Source organism: Macadamia integrifolia, chromosome 7 (assembly GCF_013358625.1).
Source record: "Macadamia integrifolia cultivar HAES 741 chromosome 7, SCU_Mint_v3, whole genome shotgun sequence".
In the NCBI taxonomy this organism is placed as follows: domain Eukaryota; kingdom Viridiplantae; phylum Streptophyta; class Magnoliopsida; order Proteales; family Proteaceae; genus Macadamia; species Macadamia integrifolia.
In genome coordinates, this window is record NC_056563.1 from 29795852 (window position 1) to 29821007 (window position 25156).

General features: G+C 35.3%; 2 protein-coding genes, 1 long non-coding RNA gene and 1 pseudogene across 11 annotated transcripts in view; 3 read left to right on the forward strand and 1 right to left on the reverse strand.

Moving 5' to 3' along the window:
* Positions 1 to 25156, forward strand: part of LOC122084468 (lysine histidine transporter-like 8) — a 32997-nt gene that overhangs the window by 3066 nt on the left and 4775 nt on the right. The gene's annotated exons all lie outside the window — the stretch shown is intronic.
* Positions 3475 to 3791, reverse strand: LOC122084470 (annotated as a pseudogene).
* Positions 5060 to 11379, forward strand: LOC122084471. Of its 9 annotated transcripts, none has more exons than XR_006141904.1 (4): positions 5060 to 5442; positions 5882 to 9115; positions 9715 to 9786; positions 9931 to 11379. It is a non-coding gene; the product is annotated as an uncharacterized LOC122084471 (long non-coding RNA). The 9 variants fall into 9 exon arrangements; XR_006141909.1 differs by having other exon boundaries at positions 11061 to 11379; XR_006141908.1 differs by having other exon boundaries at positions 5882 to 9101.
* LOC122084469 (protein NRT1/ PTR FAMILY 6.2-like) lies at positions 19625 to 21862 on the forward strand. The gene is made up of 4 exons (XM_042652736.1): positions 19625 to 19822; positions 20090 to 20625; positions 20723 to 21063; positions 21158 to 21862. Exons 1-4 carry the CDS (start codon positions 19634 to 19636, stop codon positions 21736 to 21738), a joined length of 1647 nt encoding a protein of 548 aa, XP_042508670.1. The 5' UTR covers positions 19625 to 19633; the 3' UTR covers positions 21739 to 21862.

Consider the following 25156-nt stretch of genomic DNA (forward strand, 5'->3'; position numbering starts at 1 on the left):
AAAAAAAAAAAAAAAAAAAACATAGAAACCTTCCCATAACAAGATTGTATTCATACTAACAATCAATATAATGGTCATTTCACTCTCTCTCTCTCTCCGGTGGACAAAGAAAGTGTTGAAAAAGTATGGTGTAGCCGTATGCAACCAACCCAGTAACAAATGAGTAAACTAATTTATGATTCTTCAAATACCCCTGCATGTATCATAAGATCAAGTTTTAAATAAGGGTAATTTTGTGATTTAAATTTTGAGCTTTAACTTGTCAACATAAGCACCCCTTAGGGGTTGAAATCGTCTGTAATTTCGATCTCATACAATTCTGTGAAATACCACTTTCAGGGGGTGACACGTGTATTGATACCAATACAATGGTCCAAATATGGTACAACTAAAAAACCTTAAATCAGTGAAGAGGCATTTAAATCAGATCTGGACCATTGCATTAGTATCAATACACGTGTCACCCTCTGAAGGTGGTATTTCACGGAATTGTACGAGATCAAAATTGCAGATGATTTTTTTCCACCCCTTAGCCATAGGGATTTCTTTCACAAGTTTTCCTACCCTCTTTCTTCTCCGTTGTTACCTATTTTGAGAGTTGCACATAGAGGCTATACCGATATTGATCGGTATCGGAAAGGATTAGTAAGTATTGGTTATTTTTGTCTCTTGCTTTTTTTAAAAAAGTACATTTTTTACTGTTTTACCCTTAAAATGATATGGATAACCGATCCGGATCAGTTAGGGATCGAAGATTGATCTCAATCGATATTGATATAATATGGCCAATATGATCGATATGATACCGATACTTGAAACCATGTTTGGCATACCTCTTGTACTTTCAGCAATCTCCGAGGCCCAGCAACATTATTTGAAAAATAATAATAATAATAATAATAATAAAAAAAAAAAAAAAACCCTAATTCTTTTCTGGTCTAATTAGTGGTTGATTAATTATCTACTTATTTTCAATAAAATTTCCTTTCGCCATTTGGCAAAGCTTATTTTAATTAAAATTTAACATGTAAGTAAGGGATATTTGAGGTCTACCGTCCAAAAAATTCAACTATGTCAATCTTCAAGTGGCAGATAATTTGCCACTCTAAAAAAATCCTCTCAATCTAGACCTACTATAGAATAGGAAGACTTATTCCTTATGTAGCTTCAAAAATTGGATCACCATAAAAATTTGCATCTCTACCATACATATAGTCTCAAAAATTGGATCAGGATCTACGAATTCTTCCGGATCGTATCAATATTAGTCGAGATCAATCCCAATCCTTGATTATTCCGATATCAAACCAATGGTATGACCAAGGATAAAAAATAATAATAAATATCTAGACTTATACTATAAACCTATAAGGTTTTGTGAAACCTAGGATGGTGGTTGAACCATTGAACGATCCTCTATGTATAACTATTTCATTTTTTTTTTTCAATTTTTTTTATAAGAAAAGGTATATTGTCAGGCTACGTGGCCTTTACACCAGCACGAGGCCAATGGGAGTGTGCGCACAGATATCCGAGGGGAGGAGCCAAGATGATCATTCATTGCCCCATATGAGAAGGTGTTAGAGAACACTATCGGGAAATATTCGTGTTTCCTTTTTATTCTTCTTCTTCTTGTTGTACTAACCTTCAAAGACATGGTTCTAGTATTATTTAATTGGTTGATCCGTATCAATATCGATAGAGACCTTTTTTTTTTTTTTTTTAAACTTCTTACCCTTGATCCATAACACTAAATCAATATCAATCCCAATCAAAATAAATGGAGATCGATACCCAAAACTATTGTGCCAACCAAAATAAATGGAGACCGATACTAAAACTATTGTGCCAACCAAAATAAATGGAGACTTGTACCTAAAACTATTATGCCAAACAAAATAAATGGAGACCGATACCTAAAATTATTTTGTCAACCAAAATAAAAGGAGACCAATACCTAAAAATATTGTTCCAACATGGAATTAAAATAAAAAATAGTTTGACATCAAATTGGTATTGATCAATACCGAGCCTTGTGCTATCGAATATTTTAAAATATATTAAAATTAAAAATATGTTAAATAAAGTATTAAAATAAATAAATAGAAGAAAAAATGATGAAAAAAATAAAAAGATTTAATAAAGAATAAAAAAATGTCACTCAAGCCTGAGAACGGACGAGAATGATCTTGGTCCATAGATTTAGAATCAATTTTCTCTTTCTTCATTTAATATATTCTAAATTCATGGATCAGGGACGTACAAGAACATTCTTGTACGTGAACCTGATCCGTTCACATCCCCTACCCGAGCTTCACCTGAATCTGGTTCTCATCGGCCAACTATCTTCTCAATCACATAGTTATTCTTGGTGAGTTTTGTTTTTTGTACCATAGTTTCTCACATATGGTGCGAGAAGAAATTCACACTACTTCACAACAAATCTCGAATGAGGATGGATGAAATTTAATTGTTGTCCGGGTTGTAGCTAAGTAGTTCTAACCTCTATTTGTAGCCAAGGAAATGAAATCTTAAAAGATATTTTAGAAAATATTAAAATCTAAGAGTGTATTTATGAAATTTCAATTTTTTTTTGGCAATAAGCGAAGTGTACATGCAGTTGTTTTCTACCTTTTTTTTTTTTTTTTTCCTATTGTTTGTTATTTCTTGTGGATCCTATCTGTTTCTTTCATTAATTGAGATATAGGGAGTTTCCCTTTAGTGTCTTTGTCTCTCTTTGACTCCTGTGCATTCCATCTATGATGAATTGATATTAATTATATAAAAAAGGGAAAAGGACACGCATGCTAAGTAGGATACCTAGGTATTAAGTATGCCGGTAAGTATTGACAGCTGGATTAGAAGGGTCAAATCTACACCGTTAGATATTTGTCTTACCTAAGCTACCCTACCCCGACGCTCTACCGTAACTCTTCTCCCTCATCATCTCTGACTTCCCCTCTCTCTTCCACAAATTCCGTCGCCCCCGATGTCCCTATCTCCGGCTTCTCCCTCACTATCGAGGAAAGCTTCTCAAACTGAATTAGATCTAACGCATGACCATATGAGAAAAAAAGAAGATCAGATTCACCACTACTATCGGAATTGAAAAAAAGGAAAACTTCTGAGAGGGTTTTAGTTTTATACTTACTGTGGTCAGAGAAATCCGTCGTAGTGTATCAATGGAAAAGGCCTGAAATGTTGTGATTTGCAGAAGGAACGTCAAAATAAATGCCGATCGGAGCAGCGGAGAAGGAAATTGGAAGAATTTTTTAGTCCTTGAGTCGGGGAGAAGAGGAGACAGAAGGGCATGAAAAGATAGGCTAAATTTCGCCGGATTCCTAGAATTTCGGTGGAGATCTTGTTTTGTGTTGTCCGATTTGGATCCATTTACATTGTCTTTCATTCGATCCCTCCCCCTCGATCCCTGATTTCATGGGAAAAATCTGTTGCTCTTTTTTTGCGCTAAATAAATGAACAAGAACAAGCAGACAAAGTTTTCCAACAGAACAATATCCAAAAACAAAAAATATAACTCAAGGCCTCACAGCTCACTTAAAATTTAAAAACATCCTCCTACTTCTAAGAACTCCAAACATGGTGGTCATTTCTTCGACGAGTTAGGTCCTCTCTTCTTCCCAAATCCAACAACAGTTGTGACGAAACGCCTGTTGTATTGCATCATTTTGTGAGCCCTTCCCCTGGGCTTCTTCTTCTTGTCCTGCTTCACCACCTTCGGCACTTGTTCTCACTGTGCCAGCTCGAGTTAGAGATTCGTGAACCTTACCCATGGTCGGTTACTCTTCACAACCGCAACTGCTATGACTTGTCTCGAGGATATTGTTCTGGACATTTAGGTGTAAAGCGGTCTAATGATGCTGGGAGAGGAAGAGAGGTGGAAGGGAGATTCAGCATCACCGGTCATCGATCACTGATCACCGGTTAGTTGCAAAGGGTAGGGGGAAGAGGGGAGAGGAATTTAAGTTATATATCTTCTCTCCATCCAACGGTTTAATTTAAGTTGATCAAATCCTACGGTCAAAATTTTGCTAGCATTCCTAATTCCCAGGTACTATGTTAGCATACCTATCCCTCTCCCATAAAAAAAAATGCAATCTTTATTTTTCTTTTCAAGTCCAAAGAAATTACTGGAAAAATAAATTAAAATATAATAATAGTATTAATAATGATTTGAAGTTGGATACATAACCTTTCTATGATTCTCAACCACAACCAACAATTCAAACTTTAGAATCTTTTGTAAATCAATGGATTTCTATGGATTTCATAATTAGAAATCCATCCACACAAAATCTCGGATGAAGTAGGTTTTCAGTGCACCTTCTCTAGATCACTAGCACTAAAGAGTCGAGACCAAATATCAAGAAGCACCTTGGAGACTAGGGGCTTGGGTCCCAACTTCTCTCATTGAGGATCAAGTGTACCTGTGCATATCTAAACGACCCTGAATCATACCATATATAATCTTCATACTAGTTCATTAGAGTGCCAAGGGTTTACTAATTAAAGGTTGATTGCCTATCCAATTCCAATAAAACTTTCGTTTGACACTTGGCCAACATTTTTTCATTGAAACTCAACATGTGAGTAAAGAATCTTTCAGGTCTACTATTCAAAAATTTCAGTTATATCCAATCTTCAAGTGGCAGATATTTATGCCATTCTAAAAAACCTCTCTAGACCTATCATGGAATAGAAAAACTTATTCCCTTTAATGTCTTATCTTTTACATTATCTTTTTTTATCAATTCTTTTTATATTTTTGATATTGTTGGTGTCCTTTATATTTTTTTTTACTGTTTTAATATTTAAATTTTCATTGAAACTTAAGTTTCCAAAAAACTTAAATCTATATCTTTTTAAATTCTCGCACATCAATTGATTTCGTTATCTTTTTTAGATTCTTTACTGAAAAAAATATCTTAAAATTTCCAATATTATTACGATCTCTCTCTCTCTCACACACACAGCTTTCCTACTCTCGACCTACCTTTTCTCTCTCCTCGCTTCAATACGCTCTCTCTCTCTCTCTCTCTCTCTCTCTCTCTCTCTCTCGACTTTTCTTCTTCCACTCTCTCCTTCTCTCTCGCGCTGCGTCCTCTCACGGTCACCTTCTTCTTACATTCTTCTTCTTGTTCTGTTTCTTTTCCTTAATCTCATATCACAATACCATACTTTTTTCTTTTATGGATTTCTGTTAGAGTTGTAACTGATCATCCCGACAGGGAAGAAGTGATAGAAAGAGCTCTGGACATCGTCAAGAGCTTCACCAAGGTTGATCCTTAATCTCATCTCAAAATACCCTAATTTTTTCTTTTATGGATTTCTGTTAGAGTTGTAACTGACCACCCCGACGGGGAAGAAGTGATGGAAAGAGTTCTGGACGTGGTCAAGAGCTTCACCAAGGTTGATCCTTCCAAGGTCAGTTCCTTATCAGAATAATTTCTCTGGCATTCTTCAAATTCGGAAGCACCTAAAAAATAAAGGGTTCTGTTTCTGATTCTTTATGAACCTCTACTGTGTCCAATTTAAGAACATCACAAGTGTTTGATTTATTAGAATGTCTCAATTTTACTTACTTGCCGTTTAGTTGCAGAGGTTAAGATAGTTTCCTGCGTTTCTTTTTCCCATTAACGATCAGCCTAATATTGATGAAAGTCTCTTTTACTGTTTTCTATTATCAAAAAGGAAAATGAACCCCCATTTCAGTTTCTCATTGCAAACTTCCTTTCTGTCATATGTTACTATCAAACCCTTACAACAGTAACTTTAAAGAGATTATGTATGCTCACTCATTGTGTCAGTGATCAAGTTAAATTTTATCTCTGTGTTTTGGTATTAAGTTATTTCAACCTTACAGTAATGTTGACACGGGAACATAGTTCATCAAATCATCTGTTACTGGAAGATCCTGTAGTTGAGGTTGATGATGGGGAAGGAGAAATTTCTGGTAGGATACTGTACGAAGGCTCCTTCGAGGAACTTGCAGGAAGCCACTTGCAATATGACACAGTTATATGGTTCTTCATATCCTTACAGCCTCGAATTTCATGTCTCGGAGTATATTTTATGTGAAATCAATCTTGTTCCCTCTCACTCTTCCGTTTCTTCTTCAAGCTTTTAATATCGTTAATTGCTTTACAATTTTTATGACACATAGAATTTCGATAATTATGAAGTATTTAGCTGAGTATCTTATTTTTCTTTGCACCATTTGTGGTGTTAATTTATATTTTTGTAATAATTGGTAGCTTCAATTTTTTCTTATTTCCTGTATTAATTGGAAGCTGCAATTTTCTTTTTTGCAGTTTTGTGGCCAATATTGGGTTTTGGTCTGAATTACCTGGAACTATTGGGCATTGATCAAGATTCAGGTTTGCAAATGTAGCAATTAGACTAAAATTTGTTGTGTATATCGTGGCTTCAGCTCTGGTATGAAAATTACGTAAAGATAGATATTGTTCCATATTAACACCAAAATAGTTCATCACAAAGAATATTAAAATAGACAAATTAATTTTGGAAATGAATTGGGTTCTAACATAAAAGCCTAATCAATAATGTTGGTGTCATTGGAAGCTGCAGTGTATGTGGTGATAGTGGCTTATTGTTGGCAATGATTGTTTTTAGGAATGGGGAAGGAAGACAAGAAAAAGAAAAGAAAAGAAAGTGCAACTTAAAAAAGTGAAAAGGAAAAGACAGAGAAAGCTTTATTTTTCTTGAATAGTTCCATAAGATTTTACATGATGATATGAATTCTCATGGATTGCAGCCCAAAATTGTTTTGAGTGCAATCAAGCAGAAACATATGAAATAGGACGGAATCCAGACTATGAATCTTTCTAGAGAGAACGACGAGGAATTGCTGGAATGTCCGTACTACTGTATTTTCAAGATAGAACCATGGAATTAATATTACAAGAGCTGGTTCTGGTGTTCCATTTCAAAGGCTTTATTCTAATTGTGGTTGATAAAAAAAAAATTTTATCCGGAAAAACAGGAAATGATGTTGTCAGAGCTCTTTTTTAGTATTACATTCACAGAGTTTCTATAATGGCAATTAACTTAACTTGATATTCATCTTTCTCAGTTAGTTGGAAATGATATCACTTCCCAAGAGATGAATTTTAGAAAAATGCTAGGTTTTCCTTACAAGAGTTGAGGTTTTCCCATCAGGAGGCAAGGGAAAGATTAGCTACGAAGCATGAGGGAGCATGTAGGGTATTATGTTCTCCATCTTTGATGCTAGAATTTAAATTTTTATGTTATTGGCCATGGTAATCTTGTAGAAATTTATTTTTGGGATTTTCTGGCTTTTTGATGAGCAGCAATATGTTAACTTCAGAGTTGAAAGTGTTGTGGGTTGGAATTCTGTCATCAAGAATTCCAAATAAATTTAACTTGCATTTTGGCTATGTAGTGCACAACTGCAGATTCCCATTAAGCTTTTTTAAGTACATATTTGGAGTTGTGATCCTTCGGTTTGAGGTATATAGGGAGAAAAACAAAGCAGCCACAGAAAATAGGGGAGTGCATGTTCCTGATTCATGAATATCATCCAAAGGATATAGGCAACCTTTTTAGCTACGCTGGGTATGTGTCATTCTCACTGCACCGTTATTAGTAGATAGTAGGGATTTAAGGCATTTGGTGGTTGGTTTTGTTGAGAATGCATGAGATGGAGAAGCTTCCCTACATGTATAATCATGAACTGACATTTTACATTTGGTTATAGAGTTTACTTTTTAAATATAGGTTTCTTACTTCCCTGCACATTTTTAGTGTAGCAGAATCACATGATAGGGATATTAATCAAGATTTGGAGAAATCTGAGGGATAAAAACAGAATAACTATAGAACTGACCCAAACTCTAATTGATAGTGCTATTCCACCAAAAGATTCAGCCTGCTGATTGGCAGAGTCCTAGAGCTACTAGGAGTGGGAGTAGTAGTCCAGAACTATACCCATCTATCAGAAGATTCCAGATCCGATAACAGGATATTAGAGAACAATAAAATGGAGATTGATGTATGAAATTTGAAATAAATCATATCAGCATATGGGATCAAACAGAAACAGAACCAGAAAAGCAAATTTAAAATAATTTTATCATATCAGAGGAGTAGGTGATTGTGAACACAAACGTGCTAAGGTTTTTTATTGTGAGAATTTGAATTGTTCAGTAATAAAATGCAATGCTGTGTTGTCTTCTACAAATATCACACCATACTCCATTTTAAGCAACTGAAACATCATTGAGCAAAGACTACCTCAACCAATAAGTAACAAACTACCAAGAAGAACCAGGAGGTTTAAATAACAATATATTGAAAATATGCTTTATAGGCACAAACATTAAAAGAAGATATTTATAACACCATAACAGCAAGAAAATTGCACCAGGGGAAGAATAAAAGCATAATACAGAAAAAAGAAACCCGACCTCGTTCAATTTTCTTGTTGCAGTCGAAATAATCTTCTATAATTCCGAATGGAATACAAGAGACCATAAATCTCGAGTGTTGATATCTGTCAGTAATGCATGCCCTCTAATAATGTTTTTCTCAGCTTCAACAGAATACCAATATATGTTTGGAAGTTCACTTTGAAAGATTTTAAAGGCCTCAAATGTTCAGGGATATAAATGTGGAAGCCCAGCTGCATCTATAAACAGGTGAAGCCTCTGCTCTGTTGAATCTGTAAATGGCAGTGGGATAACCTGAGCTATGGAATGAGCAAGGCTCAAAGAATTTAGCTCTTTCCCAGTATACGAATCAACAAATGAGAGAACACCCCAAGCATCGGAACCAAGCCCACATCTCCCGACAACAAGAATGGACACTAAAGTAATGCAGCATGAACAAAAACTGAAGTGTCTCAACCGAATAGAACACCAAGAGGGATGTGTCCCATCAATCTCATGATACAGCTTTGAGTGCCCCAACAAAATAGAACACTGAAGAAGCCCAGTAGGAGCAAAAACTGAAGTGTCTCAACCGAATGGAACACCAAGAGAGAAGTGTCCCAAGGATAGGAGGCAAAAAAAAGGGTTCAAAAACAAAGGGAACAAGAAGAAGAGGTACAAACAATTCTGTAAGTTCTGTAATAACCTTCATTGTTTTGCTTTTGCTTTAAGTTTTATTTATGTTTTAAGGTAAAAATTCTCTGCAATGTCAAATGTATTGATACATATTTCTGAGCTTGTTCATGTGTATCTGGAGGCTTGGCCTTTTCTTCATCAGAATCTATTGTTCATGGTCCATGACATCCAATTAGATGGACAAAGTTTACACAATTATTACCAATGCCTTTCCTTCGTACTTGTCGAAGTGAATTGCAATAGAATAACTATGACACTGGATCTTTTCATCCTTGAAACTCAGAACAGAGATGAATTCACAACTATAACAGAAAACACTGGATCATGTTAAGTTGATGAAACCCAACTTTCAATCTAACTGGATAAAATTACAGAATAAACATGTCATTGCTTTTTTTTTCTGTTTGGATATTTTCATCCACTAGATTATGTTAGTATTGAAACAGAGCTATGTCATAATCACATTTTAGAGTTTGAAATAGATATGTTGCATATATGGTACAAATACATACATGTAAGAGGATTACACCCACTGATTTTTTTCCCTCTTTTTTCCCTCTTTTTTCCCCCCTCTCCCCTTTCTGTTTTATAGACAGCACAACCAATATACATAGCTAAGGGGAGACTAATCAACAAGCTCTTCAAAGTGTCCTAACATCAATAGGTCAGGCCCAACTCCATTACTCTTTAGAAACATTAAATACTCAAATATCTTTTCCACAGTCGTTGTCTTCTCATCCATTCCATCAATATCTTCTCTATCATCACCTTCTCCTTTACCATCTCCATCTCTCTCTCTCTATAAAAGCTTAAGCAGAGGAAAACAGGAGGAATAGAAGCTAGCTCCAAGGCTAAGGTGATTCAGAGATAATTTCAAAGAAGAGCAAAGATAAGTAATCTTTAGTTTCTTTGAAGCTTAATTATAGTTCTGTTTCATGTGGGGTGGCATGTGTAGTCCTCACAGGTGTGGTGTTATAACCTGTTGATATGTTAAACAAAAGAGAACAAAAGCCTTTAATGTTTCTGTCCTCCATGCATAGGAAAAGAGGTTGTCTTCTAAAGTGGGTATTTCAGAAGATCCGATCTCAGGAGTGGATTGGGTTAGGTCCAGTTCCATTGAGTTTATGACCCATTACCAAAACATTAGGCTCTATAATATGTTTAGTGGGCCAACCCAAGTAAAGCCCATGCAGGATTAGAATTTGCCACTTCTACTTCAAATGGAGGATACTAGGATTTTATAGATATTAATCATTTTTTTAAGAGATTGCCTCCTTAAAATGAGCTTTTTCCATTTAGAACTGGAGTGACTTGTGGATGCTTCGTGCTTGGACTCTTTTACCTTGTTTAATTGAAGTTTTTTCAGTATCATGGAAACCCACTAGCATGAAAGCTTCTGGAATGGACACTTCTAAGTTTGAAGCAGATGGACTATAATATTAGGCATATAACCTTGGTTATTTGAATTAATTTGTCAGGTTGGATGGAGTTGGGTTGGGTGAGGGCTTAGGTTTTGTTGGACTAGGCTATGTTGCCCAACTTGGCCCAACCTAGCCCACATGTACCCTACATTTAACAGGTACTATAAGGAAGCTAGCCATTTGATGTTACTAAAACCAATGCCTCACGGCTCAGATGGTTATTATTTAATATTGTCTTCCTTTCTTCTCTCTCTCTCTTCCTCTTCCAGTTTCATTTTTTTTTTTTAAACAAAAAGGCCCATATAGAAAATATTACAAATCAATTTCATATTAATTTATATATTCTTTATTAATATCTTTTCTTGATTATTACATCTTTATATGAAATTTAAAATTAAAAATAGGGCTTAGTTGTTTTCAGCCAAAAGGTGCTCTCCTCCCCAATTTATGTGATGATCCAGCTTGAAACTTACAATGTATATTGTTTATATATCTTTTCATTTATAACTCCATTCAGGTGAAAATAAGAATATGGAGAATGGGATCAGGGAAAGACTACTTGACTGAAATATGAAAGATGAAGGTAACCAAAAGAGCAGGACATGGGATGAAGTAAAGAAGCTATTAGGGATATATACTGGCTTATTGATGTGTGATTGGTTGGGTCTGAATCATCAAATTCTTTATCATTTAAGATGATTTTTATTGTCATTCGTCAGCTCTTTTGATTTCCCTGTTGCAGATGGGTAATGGTTTTGGAGTTATTTTTTTGTACTTTATGGTACACAACCAGTTCTTATTTGATTTCTTGGTAATCAAACACTATTATAGTCTCATTGTAGGGACGTTCATGGTTCTATAACTTTTTACAGAAGGGAATAATCTCCCCTCTCATGGCCTTGAGATATGCCTCACTCCCATGATCTAGGAGGTGTTAATAATTTAATTTACTTTTATTTTAAAAGAAAGTATAACAAAGGCATGTAGATCAGGATTTTAGGCCTATTCCCTAGGGGATTTCCTATAGACAAGTTTTTCTTTATTTCTAGTTTAATTAGATTGTTCTTCCTATATCTCATTTGTTAGTCTGTTTTATTAATTTCAAATTTATTTTTATTTGCACCGATAAAAAGATTTACATTAAAATTACTTGATATATATTTTTTAATTATTTTAATTATTATAATAATAATAGTGGGACCACCTTCTTTTTCCTTCACACTCATCTTTCTCCAATTAATTGTAATCTAAAATGATAGTGAAGGTTGAGGGTGGAGTGAAAATATTTTTTTGTTATTACTATTGATGCATGCCACATGTTTAATGTGTTTAATACATTACTCAAAAATGTAATGTGTTTTCAATACTTTTGATTTCAGTAAATGATTACAATGTCTCATACATTTCACTAAACTAATACATAATTTTTTTACAGGAAAGATGACAGTATTAACCAATATTAATCAATTAAAAACAAATGACAAGAATTGGAAAATAAAGGCGTTTGTACTGACAAAAACTGGAATAATTAATTATAGTAATTTGAAGGGATCTGAAAAGCTACAAAAAATTACTTTAATGGATGAAGAGGTATATTGAAATATTTTTTAAATATTATTCATTTTTTAAATTTATATTTTTAAGGTCAATTAAATGTTAAATCATTTGCATTTTGTAGGAAACAAAAATTCAAGTAATAATGTTCAATGATATTGTTGATCAATTAATTGACACATTTGTTATAGGAATGACTTAGTTCATATTTGATGCAGCTGTCAAAAGAGTCAATCCAAAGTTCACAAATGTGAACAAAGAACACGAATTAACTTTAAATGTCAATACAGAAATTGAAGAAGTTGATTTCCACTTAAATGTAGAAAAGTCAAGATATAATTTCGTCTAGATCAATGTATTGAAACGGGAAATAGATATGAGCAATGAATTATTCGGTAAGTAGTTTTATTTTTCTTCTTTAACAAGAAAAATGATATTTATACAAAAATAATTATTATTTTTTGCAAAAAAAATCAAGGGCCTTATTAAAGAATTTTGAATTTCAAAGTTGCGTTACAAATTTAAGAGACTTACATACTCTATTTTAAATAATCTCTCTTTATTTCAATAATTTTAACTGGTTACATTCTCTCTTTATCTCCATAAATTTAAGTGGTTACAATCTCTCTCTCTCTCTCTCTCTCTCTCTCAAAATAAGACAACACATGAAGCTTTGATTGAATATTTGTCATTTCTGCTTCCACGTGCATTTGCACATGTGTGTGTGTGTGTGTGTGTGTGTATATCACACACTTTTATAGGTCTGGTTAGTAACCAAGAGGCTTGGAAGTCTTCTATGAATCTATGATGTACTTATGTTATGTCAAGTTGATCAAGTAGAATATAGTCTAATGTGTAGGCTTTTTTATTTATTTATTTTTATAAATTACGTGATCTTCTAATCAAATATGAAGCACACAGCAATGATTCACTTATCCATCCTTCCACGCTTCTGGGTTTTCTTATTTTCCTTTTTCAGGAAAGGGTTTGTAATTTTCTTAGCTTTGTTTGATATTATAAGCTTTAAGCTTCAATTAGAACTATATAAATTCTATAAAAAAAAGTTATATGAATATTAAAAAGAAAAAAGAACTTTGTCTTTCTGCTGTAAAAAATGCCCCAAGACAAGGTGTGCAAAAAGACAAACTTTTCCATGGATCAAGGGGTTGAGGATGCTGACACATGCCTTCTCATTGGTCTTGTGTGTTGGTGTTTTCCATGCCATGAGGCCAGAGTTCTTTCGCCAATATTAAAAAAAGAATGATAAAATTAATATAAAAAATATATATTGCAAGGAGTTTAACTGTCTTTGGCTTTATGAAAATTACTTATTTTATTTTATTTATTTATATGACTATTATTATTTTGTATAAAATTTCCTTTTTTGATGACAAACTTTATAAGTGAAAGGTTTTGTACAAGTCTGTAGGTATGTTGTTGCCACTTCAGCCATGAAATAAGCATGCTAAACCCTGCAACTTATTTATTAAAAAAAATAAAAAAAAATAAAAACTACCTCAGTTGGTGACATGGTTTTAAAAATCGGATTGAATTAGTTAGACTCGCCCGAACCAAATTGATAGAGATCGATCTCAAGTTTTGATGGATTCAAAACCAATCCACAATACAATCTAAGGGTAAAAGGGTCCAGAAAACTCAATTTTTTTTTTTTTTTTGTAAACAGGGGTAAAACAATAAGATCCAATCCAATCCCGATCGAAATATTTCATTACCAAGCTTTAAAACCTTGATCGGTCATAATATGACCAACACAAGCATCTAAGTTTGATTGTCAAGCATATTACCACAGCTTTGATTCATAGTAGCTCCATGCTAATAAGGTTACAGTGACACCCACACTTGCAACCAAAGAAATGATATATTGAAGGGTATTTTAGAAATTATAAAATCTAGGAAAGTATTTGTGAATCAACGGGGAAGTTAATTATTTCATTTCTTTTACTACGAGTTTGGGTAGCAGCAAAATTTTTTCTGTCTACTCGCTACATTGCTAGGCAAGAGTGTTTACAGGCCCAGAACTACCCCAGATATCAATGGCAGTCATAATCTTAAAAATTGAATCGGATCAATCAGGATCATCGAGATGGATTGATGTTGGATGAGAGCAATCCCAAATCTTGACCGAACCAATATTGATCCACGGACAAGGTGTAAGTGTAAAATGATCTAAAACACTAATCTTTTAAATGATAATAATAATAAAAAAATTAAAAATAAATCCATCTCATATTGACCAATCAAATTGATATCGATTGAGACCAATCCGGAGTTCTAAAACCCTGATGGTGGTTCCAGGCTACTTCCAGCCATGCCATACTAAGAATCTCAGATCAAGAGAATCTAAATATTATGTGTCAAAAGCCTCTAAACTGCGTAGAATCCAGTCCAATAGGTAGACTTCTTAATCAAATATGAAGCATGAAACATGACTCACAAATCAACCATCCTTTCTGTGTTAAAACTTGTGCAGTCCTATGTCTATTGCGCAGAAGTCTCTAGCGGACAGAAAATTTTATTCCTTTCATGTATTGTTATTTATATCTACTTAAAGTTTGATATTAGTTTAGCTACTAACCTAATATATTGGGAGGAGGATGTGGAATGCAAATGCCACCTTGTTGGTTAACTGGGCTTGGGCCTACGAAATTTTACTGTAGTGGGCCCACCTTTCACGAGACAAATGTTGAATTTGAATCCATCGACTCTGCCATATGCTCCAATGGCGTGACAAAAAATTTTGGGAAAAAGATTCTAGCACATCTTCACCAGAAGTAGAACAACCCATTCTATGTAATTATGTCATGTGGAAGGGGGTGATATGAAAATCATTTATATATTATTTATTAACATGTAAAAAATGCCTAAATGTCCACATTACATACATCATACACCCTAAGAGTGGAAATATGAGAGAGACAAGGCCCTCCTAACAAGGAATGCTTGTTGGGAATAAATAAAATTTGGGTGGTTTGACCACCATAGTCAGATGCTTTGCTTGAGAGAATGCTTGTTGAATACCTGGACCATTCCAGGTTTAGCTACTTTATTGATTTCTAATTGAAAAATAATATGTTTTTCAGGAAAGAAAAATGAGCCCAAAAGTTACTTACATGATAGACTACAAGGGATGGATAACCAGCTGGAGGATGGTTGTTTGCAGCTACTATCCTAGGTATATTTCGTTGTTTCCTTCTTTTAAAAATAGGCAAGTGTTTTTTATCCAAGAGGAACCACTGCAAACTATACACAAGGGTGTATGCCCCAAGATGGGCACGGTGGTCATTGTACATCCCCTGTGTCTGTGGCACATAAGCCGCTATCGGAGAGAGAACTTTGTCAATTGGTCCTTTGTTTTACTAATGAGCAAAACTTGTATAGTTACGAAGGCATGCGAGAGGTTCACAAGAATGGGAATTGCACAGGATATCTCTTGTGTTTGGTGGGTGGTTTCGTGGCTGTTAATTACTTAAGCTGATATTGGACAATTCTCACTTCTACAATAACCTTAGCATTGGTAAGTATATATAATCCCTAATCAGAATTAGTAGAGAAGAAGTGAGTCACCTAAAAGGTCTTATCATTCTTCATTGCTAAATCAACCCAAACCGGTTGGACCAACTCTTACCTACCAAATAAAACTGAATCAAATCGAATCGAACCTTGATCTAGCGGTTTCAAATTAGGTTTTTTGGAGACCCGTTAAAATCAAACCGAATGGACTAAATTAATTAAGCATTATGTGCTGTAAGGTGCTGGCATTTAATCAATAGCATGTGCAATCCCAGGACTACACCCACCTCCTTGCGACATTAACAGTGGTACATGCATGGAGGCCAATGGCTTACTTCTTTAGCAAATTTTATTTCTTCATTAGCCTTGGAACTATTCTTAGTGTCACACTGGGGAGAGGCGTACAAGATTCTGTCAGCCGAAGCAGGGGATATTGCGGACAAAGAATAGCCATTGGCAATGTCTAGGGAATTATTGCCATGGCAGTTGCTTCAATCGTTGAGACAAGACGGATGACAGTGGTTAGAGCTGTTGGTGGCAATGTCGCAACGTTGCCCATGAAATTCTACATATTGATCCCGTTGTTCTTCTATGTTGGTTAGACCCGTCCTCGTACATTCGAACTTGAACAGCTCTCGAGTTGACATCAACTCTAACCTACCAAATAAAACTGACCGCGGCTCGACACCGCTCTCGGTAAAGTACTTTTTCCCCTTCTATGACACCACCGCCTCACCTCTTCTTTCTACCAACACTGTCCTACACCATGTTTTTCATCCCAACGCTGCCCCAAACATGAAGTCAAGAGATGAGAATTGCATCCGTTGGGGGTGGCAGAAGCAGGGGATGGGGCCGAAGGGGGTTGCAGCGGGTGGGGGTGGGGTGTATGATTGCAGAGTAATATACCACCATTACTCCAACCTATCATTGATCGAAAGTATATGGTTCCTGACCACAACACGCCAAGAGAGTACAAAAAAAGCCAAAGATAGGACAATTCAACATGAACTATTTTGTCCCGACCACTTGCACCAGCTATGCTCGGTATGCCCACGTCTCAATCTCACCTCTTATCCTCACCTGGGATAGATCATCCACGTAAGAGCTAGACCTGTACACCTCATCATAGGATGGAGACGTAGGGATGTCTGTAACCACCTCTGAGCTTAACCATACCTAACAAACTTAACCAAACATGTGTTAGGCTATTATTTAACCAGAAGACTAACGATGGTTAAGTTAGTTGTTATAGGATTAACAATGACTGAGTTAACAGTTATTTGATCCGCCAGCTCATCATAGGAAAGGGACGAGCTCACCAATAAGCACAGAGTTCACATCAGCAACGAAGAGAACATCCTAGCCAATGAGAGGAGCCATAAATAGGATACTTAGCAAATTCAGAAGGTAGTACCCTCAACGTGTTGAATATTCTTCGTCCCATATCCCTTTTTAAGCTGAGACCTAATTTAGGCATTGGAGCCTCTTTCCCCGAGCTCCCTTGGGTCAGTTTTTAATCTGTGTTGTGCATAACCGTATCTTTGGATGAATTTGCCATTTCCTGAGTCATCTCAAGAGCTCGAATTAGGTTGTCCAGGGAAATCTATGCATCTCCATTGATGGTTTTGGGCATCAGATTCTCTGCAACACGGGCTCACCTGAACAATAGATATCCTCCATGACGACGATGATCAAGAGCTTCTGTAGAGATCCGTATTGTTCAAGAGATTGGCTATGGCGGCGATCATGGTGGTCTTGCCGATACATATGTTGATCCAAGTATTAACTTTGGATATTTTTTTTTTTTTCACCACACTGAGAATCTAAATATTTTGTCAAGATAACTAAAAATAATCCAGTCCAATAAGAAGAAGGCGGCCAAGTAGATCAAAGATTCTAAACACGTACACTACGGCTATATAAAGAGGATTATTGGGATAAAGAAACACAAATATAGGAACAAAATATGGACATACGAGGATAAGGATTGATTTTAATACACACCTATATATTCAAACTAGTTTGACGCAATAGCGTGGTGGAGCAATCTTTCTAAATCCCTAATAATCCCAAGGTCTCCAAATTTAATTTTGTTTCCTAAATTTTTTTGTATTATTTTTGGCTGTAGATTTTTTGTGTTCCTTAACCATAATCGTAAATAGATATAAATACAATAGCTTAGGAGGTTCTGAGGGAGGCCAGCAGGAGAGAAGTGATGGTGTGATCAGTGATGTGAGAGATTCTTGGCTGGAATAACAGAGAGCATGAAGGAAACGATGAGCCAGGTATCTCTCTCTCTCTCTCTCTCTCTCTCTAACTGAATATAACGAGACTTCTTAGTTTCTGAATTGGCTTCCCCCAGTCCAGTCCAAGGACGGTTAATTATTGGTGTTGCCCTGAGACCGCTCTCTGCAGCGATCTCTTCACTAGTATCGCACCAAAATCGTATGTGAGGAAGGCGGTGACCGGCAGTGAGTATTCAAGGACTAAGGTGCATGTCAGGACCCTCCCAACCATTAGATTCTTACTGTCATTGACCGCTCCAAAGGATTTTGATCCTTATCATCTTGGAAAAGTATAACTACTTCAAACATGTGTATGTATATGGTTCACAGGGCCTAGCTACTTAGGGTTATATCCAAGTCGATGAACTAGGGCTAGAATCACAAACAAGTATCAAATTAGGAATTGCCTCTTGGTGCAGGAATGGGGAGCTGAAGCATATTGGACTTTGCACTGTTATTCTTTCCTGTTAGGAGTCTGGTAGGGTCCCTCTTGGGCTTGTTTTTCTTTATGTTTTGCTGTGTTGTCCTCACCCCTTCATTGGGGATGTCCTTGATATTGAAAATTTTCCCTTTTTTTTTTTTTTAAATATAAGTGGAAATTCTCCTGTGATTCCCCGATTTGGGTGATTTCTTACCCTTGTTTCTGGGTTTCCCTTTTATAAAGTTTTCTCCTTCTATCCAACAAAGTGATATTACTTATTAAGAAAAAATATATATGAAATTAAACTTAATGGTTTGACCACAACATTATGAAATTAAACTTGGTGATTAGATAATTAGGTGATTTGCTTTGGGAATCCATGTTGAATGGGCCAATATCTAGGTATGACCACCTGGACCAGTCCAGGTTTAATTACTTTATTGTTTTCTAATTAAAATATTGTTATGTGTTTCTCAGGAAAGGAAAATGAGCCCAAAAATTACTTATGCAATAGATTACAAGGGGCAACCTGTTGACAAGACGAAAACTGGAGGATGGCTGTCTGCAGCTTTTATCCTAAGTAAATTTCCTTCTTCCGCCCTTTGCATAGCCATATTTGAATTATTTTTGGGGGAGAAAATCCATACAATCCTAATATGCCCATTGTTGGAACCTTTCGTACATGCGCGCCTATGTGGATAGCATGGTAATTTTGACTTCTAGATAGAGAGGTCATGGTTTGGAATATCTAAATGTCAAATTTCATCATCTAATTGAATCAAATAATCTGCTGTACTTCCCATATATGCCCATGCATGTCTATAATACAACAATTATTTTGTGCACTATCTCAAAGTCTTGGATTTTTAAAGCTATGTTTAACCATGTAACAAACTTTAGTATGGATAACATTTGACATATGAGAAAGAGACCTAGGGTATACCTCCTCATAAAATCAATGCCCCTTTATGATTTGACATGTAACAATTGTAGGGTTTTAAAATGAGCATGTAAGAAATATTCTGGGCTCCCCATAATTTAGTTGGTTTTTCCCATGCAGGCCTAGAAAATTCAGTGGCCTACAATGGGGGAAATTGTTTTGAAACATGCCTTTTTCTTTTGATTATTTATTTTTTTATTCTTTCTCTCTCGCACCTAAAAAAAAAGGAGGGAAAGAATTAAAAATAAAAATTAAGACAGATTTTTCTTCGTATTATTTTTTCTATTTTCATGCATCTGATTTTTTGACTAATGATCAAAACTTGTGTAGTTGTTGAGACATGCGAGAGATTCACAACAATGGGAATTGCATCCAACCTAGTGACTTATGTGGTTGGGAAGATGCATCTTCCTAGTGCAACTGCGGCCAATATTGTAACAAACTTCTCTGGTGCATTATTTATGCTGGGTTTGTTTGGAGGTTTTGTGGCAGATACTTTCTTAGGCCGGTATTGGACAATTACCATTTCCGCAATGATCGAAACACTGGTATGTAGAAATAATCAGGTCCCCATGTGGGGATGGGTGGGAAGATCTCACACCCTTGATGGGGGTGTTGGTCCTAGGTGCCATAGGTAGGTCCCTCACCCCATGGAGGGTATGAGATCTGTCTCCACCCATCCTCACGTATCCAAAATTCATGTCTTCATATATTAATCTGGTCCAGCCACCTAATAGTTCAAGTGTCTTCTTATACCTAACAGTTCAAGTGTGGTCTAAGTATAATATTGTGGTTATGAACTATTATCACTGCAGGGTGCTTTCCTCCTAGCAATATCGACCGCAGTGCCAGGACTACAACCACCCCCTTGCAGCGGAAGTATATGCATAGAGGCTAATGGATTACAAGTTGGAGTTATGAATATTGCTTTATACATAATCGCATTTGGAGTGGGTGGACTTAAATCCAATGTATCAGGATTTGGAACTGATCAATTCGATGACAAAGATAAGAAGGAAAAATCCAAGATGGATTATTTTTTCAGTAGATTTTATTTTGTCATCAACTTTGGAACTCTTCTGGGTGTCACAGTGGAAATCTACATACAAGACTATGTCAGTCGAGCTTGGGGATATGGGATTTGTTGTATAGTATTCTTTGTTGGATTGATGGGATTTTTGTCAAGGACTAGAAAATATAGGTATAGGAAATGCATGGGAAGCCCCATTATTCAAATTCTCCAGGTTTTGGTGGCCTCTGTATGGAAAAGGAAACTCAAATGTCCTACCATTGATACCTTATATGATGACTCCACTGAAGCTGCAAAAATCCATCACACAGACCAACTTTGGTAATTAGATACACATGGAGACTCAAAACAAGTTGTTGTTTTTGTTTTTTCTTAAGCATTTGCAAGATTATGCTAACACTACATTTTTCTTTTCCAGTTGGTTGGACAAGGCTGCAATCGTAAGCGAAAAAGAAATTGGGGCTGATGGATTTGTGATTCGAAAACCTTGGAAACTATGTTCAGTCACAAAGGTAGAGGAGGTGAAAATGATGGTTAGACTAATGCCAATTTGGGCCTCCACAATATTTTTCTGGACCATACATGCACAGTTGCTCACCTTCTCTGTGGTACAAGCTTCAACAATGGAGAGATCAATCGGAAACTTTAAAATCCCAGCAGGTTCATTCAATGTTTTCTTTATTACTGGCATATTGGTTTCTTCTGCTTTCTACGATCGAGTGATCATACCTTTGATGAAGAGGTGGAAAGGGAAACATGGTAAGTGTGATAAATCATAAATAGAAGATTAGATTAGAAGGAAATTTATGTCAAAATCTTAATATGGTTAATTTCATTCTTTTCTAATTTGTAGGTTTAACCAACCTGAAAAGAATAGCCATTGGCATTGTCTTTTCAATTGTGGCCATGACAGTTGCTGCAATCGTGGAGACAAAACGGATATCCGTTTCTAGATCTATGGGTGGCAACGTCACAACTTTGCCTCTGAATTTCCGCATATTGATCCCGCAGTTCTTCCTTGTTGGTGTGGGGGAAGCATTCATGTATAGCGGTCAACTTGATTTCTTCATAACCAGAGCTCCAACAGGAATGAAATCGATGAGCACGGGTCTTTTCCTCTCGACTGTGGGACTTGGGTTTTTTGTTAGTAGCTTCTTGGTATCCATAGTCAACAAGGTGACAGGAACACATGTTGGCAGTGCATGGCTAACTAGTAACATAAACTATGGGAAATTACACTATTTCTATGCTCTTCTAGCTGTGTTAAGCTTCATAAACTTGGTATTCTATCTTCTTTGTGCCATATGGTACACGAGGACAACCAAAAATATTGTACAAATAGAAAGCATCGTTTCAAGTTCTAAAGAGGAAGAGAAACATGCTATGCAGATGGAGGGCACCCCAACTGCTACTTCTGCAGATGAAGATTGCTAATGATACCTACATAATGCATATCTTTAATTTATTTTATATTTTTTCCCCTTTTGGATGGGGTGACATATCCATGGGTCTTTGGATGGATCTTTTTATTAGGGAGTTCATTTTGCTGTTGTTGTTCTTACCCTTTGAAAGGTATAGTTCTACTATTAGTATTTCTTTATCTTTTTTTTTTTTTTTTTTTGGACAAAGAATCAAATTAAGCAAATCCAACAATCTCCTTATTTATTATAGAGAAAACCTTAACTCTCGTTGTGAAGCATGAAACATGATAAGTATTTTCACCCTTGCATTGCTAAGTAGAGTTTATGGAGATCATCAACCACCTAAACTAGCCTGAACGTATAGTTGTTTTCTATGGAGTATGGGCTAAGCATATCATGTAAAAAATGTGGCAAATCTATCTATATCATAATATTATAAAAAAAAACACCAAGTGGCAAATCTTTCACTTGACTATATTATCCTTTCCTTTTTATTTAAATATCATGTTTCCTTCACTAATCTCCTTCTCTTTTATTTCTATATTTTTCTCAAATTATTGATACCCATTAATTTTCTTTATTTTTATATTCAAATAATTTATCTTTATTTTCCCTCTTTCTTTCAAACTCTTCTCACTTCTCTTTTCTTCTCTCCTCCAAACTCTCCCATTGTCCACGATCTCCCCTCCTTCTTATACTTTTATCTCTTTACCAATCAAGAGATATCTGATTCCACCCTTATACCAAACTCTTCTCACTTTCTTTTAGATTCACTTCTCTTTTCTTCTCTCCTCCAAACTCTCCCATTGTCCATGATTTTCCCTCCTTTTTATACTTTTCTCTCTTTACCAATCAAGAAATATCTAATTTCACCCATATACCAAACCCACCATGCCACCGCCCCAACAAAGAGAAACCATAGTTAAAATGGAAATAGAAAAAAAAAAATTGTATTTGTAATTGTTGCGCAATTAATTGTTGCTCTTATGTTTAACAAGATAGTAGATACATAGAGTTTTAGTTCCCCGTGATTGAAATTGTTGAAGTTCCTTAAGGATGTTGGGGATATATAAGAATTATGACAAAATAATGTTTTTCTATCCCTAATAGTAGATAATAAGAACAATAACACAATCAAAAACGGAATAGCATAGTGATTTAGATTCCCCCTCTAATTAGAGCAGTTGGAGTAGAGTGAACAAAGGTACCACACCCAACTTCTTCAACCCTCCATCACTTTTCACCACGTGAATCCTGAAATTGCTATATCTGCTTTTCTTATTCTGTAATTCCCAAGAGAAGTTGAACCCTGTTTTTCTATTCTAAAAGAGAGGTACGAAGGGAGACAAGACTTTTCTCTTTTTTTTTCCCCTACAGAAGATGTTAACCTCAAAGAACTTGTTACTCCAAACATCAATTTGAGTTACGGAAAAAAAAAAAAGGAAAGACCATGCTGAGATTGTTAGTGGACCCTGCGGATGGCAATGCCAAAGATAGAGCCTCGTTTTTGTTGCCTTAGTTTTGGTTTTTTTCTTCTTGTTTTCTTTTCATATACCTTTAATAAAGTTCATGACCTTTTAGCTAAAAGAAAAAAAAACATAGAAACCTTCCCATAACAAGATTTTATTCATACTAACAATCAATATAATGGTCATTTCACTCTCTCTCTCCGGTGGACAAAGAAAGTGTTGAAAAAATATGGTGTAGCCGTATGTAACCAACCCAGTTACAAATGAGTAAACTAATTCATGATTCTTCAAATACCCCTGCATGTATCATAAGATCAAGTTTTAAATAAGGGTAATTTTGTGATTTAAATTTTGAGCTTTAACTTGTCAACATAAGCACCCCTTAGCCATGGTGATTTCTTTCACAAGTTTTCCTACCCTCTTTCTTCTCCGTTGTTACCTGTTTTGAGAGTTGCACATAGAGGCTATACCGATATTGATCGGTATCGGAAAGGATTAGTACATATTGGTTATTTTTGTCTCTTGCTTTTTTGAAAAAAGTACATTTTTTTACTGTTTTACCCTTAAAACGATAGGGATAACCGATCCGGATCAGTTAGGGATCGAAGATTGATTCAATCGATATCGATATAATATGGCCAATATGATCGATATGATACCGATAGTTGAAACCATGTTTGGCATACCCCTTGGACTTTCAGCAATCTCCGAGGCCCAGCAACATTATTTGAAAAATAATAATAATAATAATAATAATAATAATAATAATAATAATAATAATAATAATAATAATAATAATAAAAACCCTAATTCTTTTCTGGTCTAATTAGAGGTTGATTAATTATCTACTTATTTTCAATAAAATTTCCTTTTTCCATTTGGCAAAGCTTGTTTTAATTAAAATTTAACATGTAAGTAAGGGATATCTGAGGTCTACCGTCCAAAAAATTCAACTATGTCAATCTCCAAGTGGCAGATAATTTGCCACTCTAAAAAAATCCTCTCAATCTAGACCTACTATAGAATAGGAAGACTTATTCCTTATGTAGCTTCAAAAATTGGATCACCATAAAAGTTTGCATCACTACCATACATATAGTCTCAAAAATTGGATCAGGATCTACGAATTCTTCCGGATCGTATCAATATTAGTAGAGATCAATCCCAATCCTTGATTGATCCGATATCAAATAAATGGTATGACCAAGGATAAAAAATAATAATAAATATCTAGACTTATACTATAAACCTATAAGGTTTTGTGAAACCTAGGATGGTGGTTAAACCATTGAACGATCCTCTATGTATAACTATTTCTTTTTTCTTTTTTTCAATTTTTTTATAAGAAAATATATATTTTCAAGCTACGTGGCCTCTACACCTGCACGGGGCCAATGGGAGTGTGCGCACAGATATCCGAGGGGAGAAGCCAAGATGATCATTCATTGCCCCATATGAGAAGGTGTTGGAGAACACTATCGGGAAATGTTCATGTTTCCTTTTTATTCTTCTTCTTCTTCTTGTATTAACCTTCAAAGACTTGGTTCTAGTATTATTTAATTGGTTGATCCGTATCAGTATCGATAGAGACTTTTTTTTTTTTTTTTTAACTTCTTACCCTTGATCCGTAACACTAAATCAATATCAATCCCAATCAAAATAAATGGAGATCGATACCTAAAACTATTGTGCCAACCAAAATAAATGGAGACTCGATACCTAAAACTATTGTGCCAACCAAAATAAATGGAGATTGATACCTATAACTATTGTTCCAACATGGAATTAAAATAAAAAATAGTTTGACATCAAATTGGTAGTGATCAATACCGAGCCTTGTGCTATGGAATATTTGAAAATATATTAAAATTAAAAATATGTTAAATAAAGTATTAAAATAAATAAATAGAAGAAGAAGAATTGATGAAAAAAATAAAAAGATTTAATAAAGAATAAAAAAAT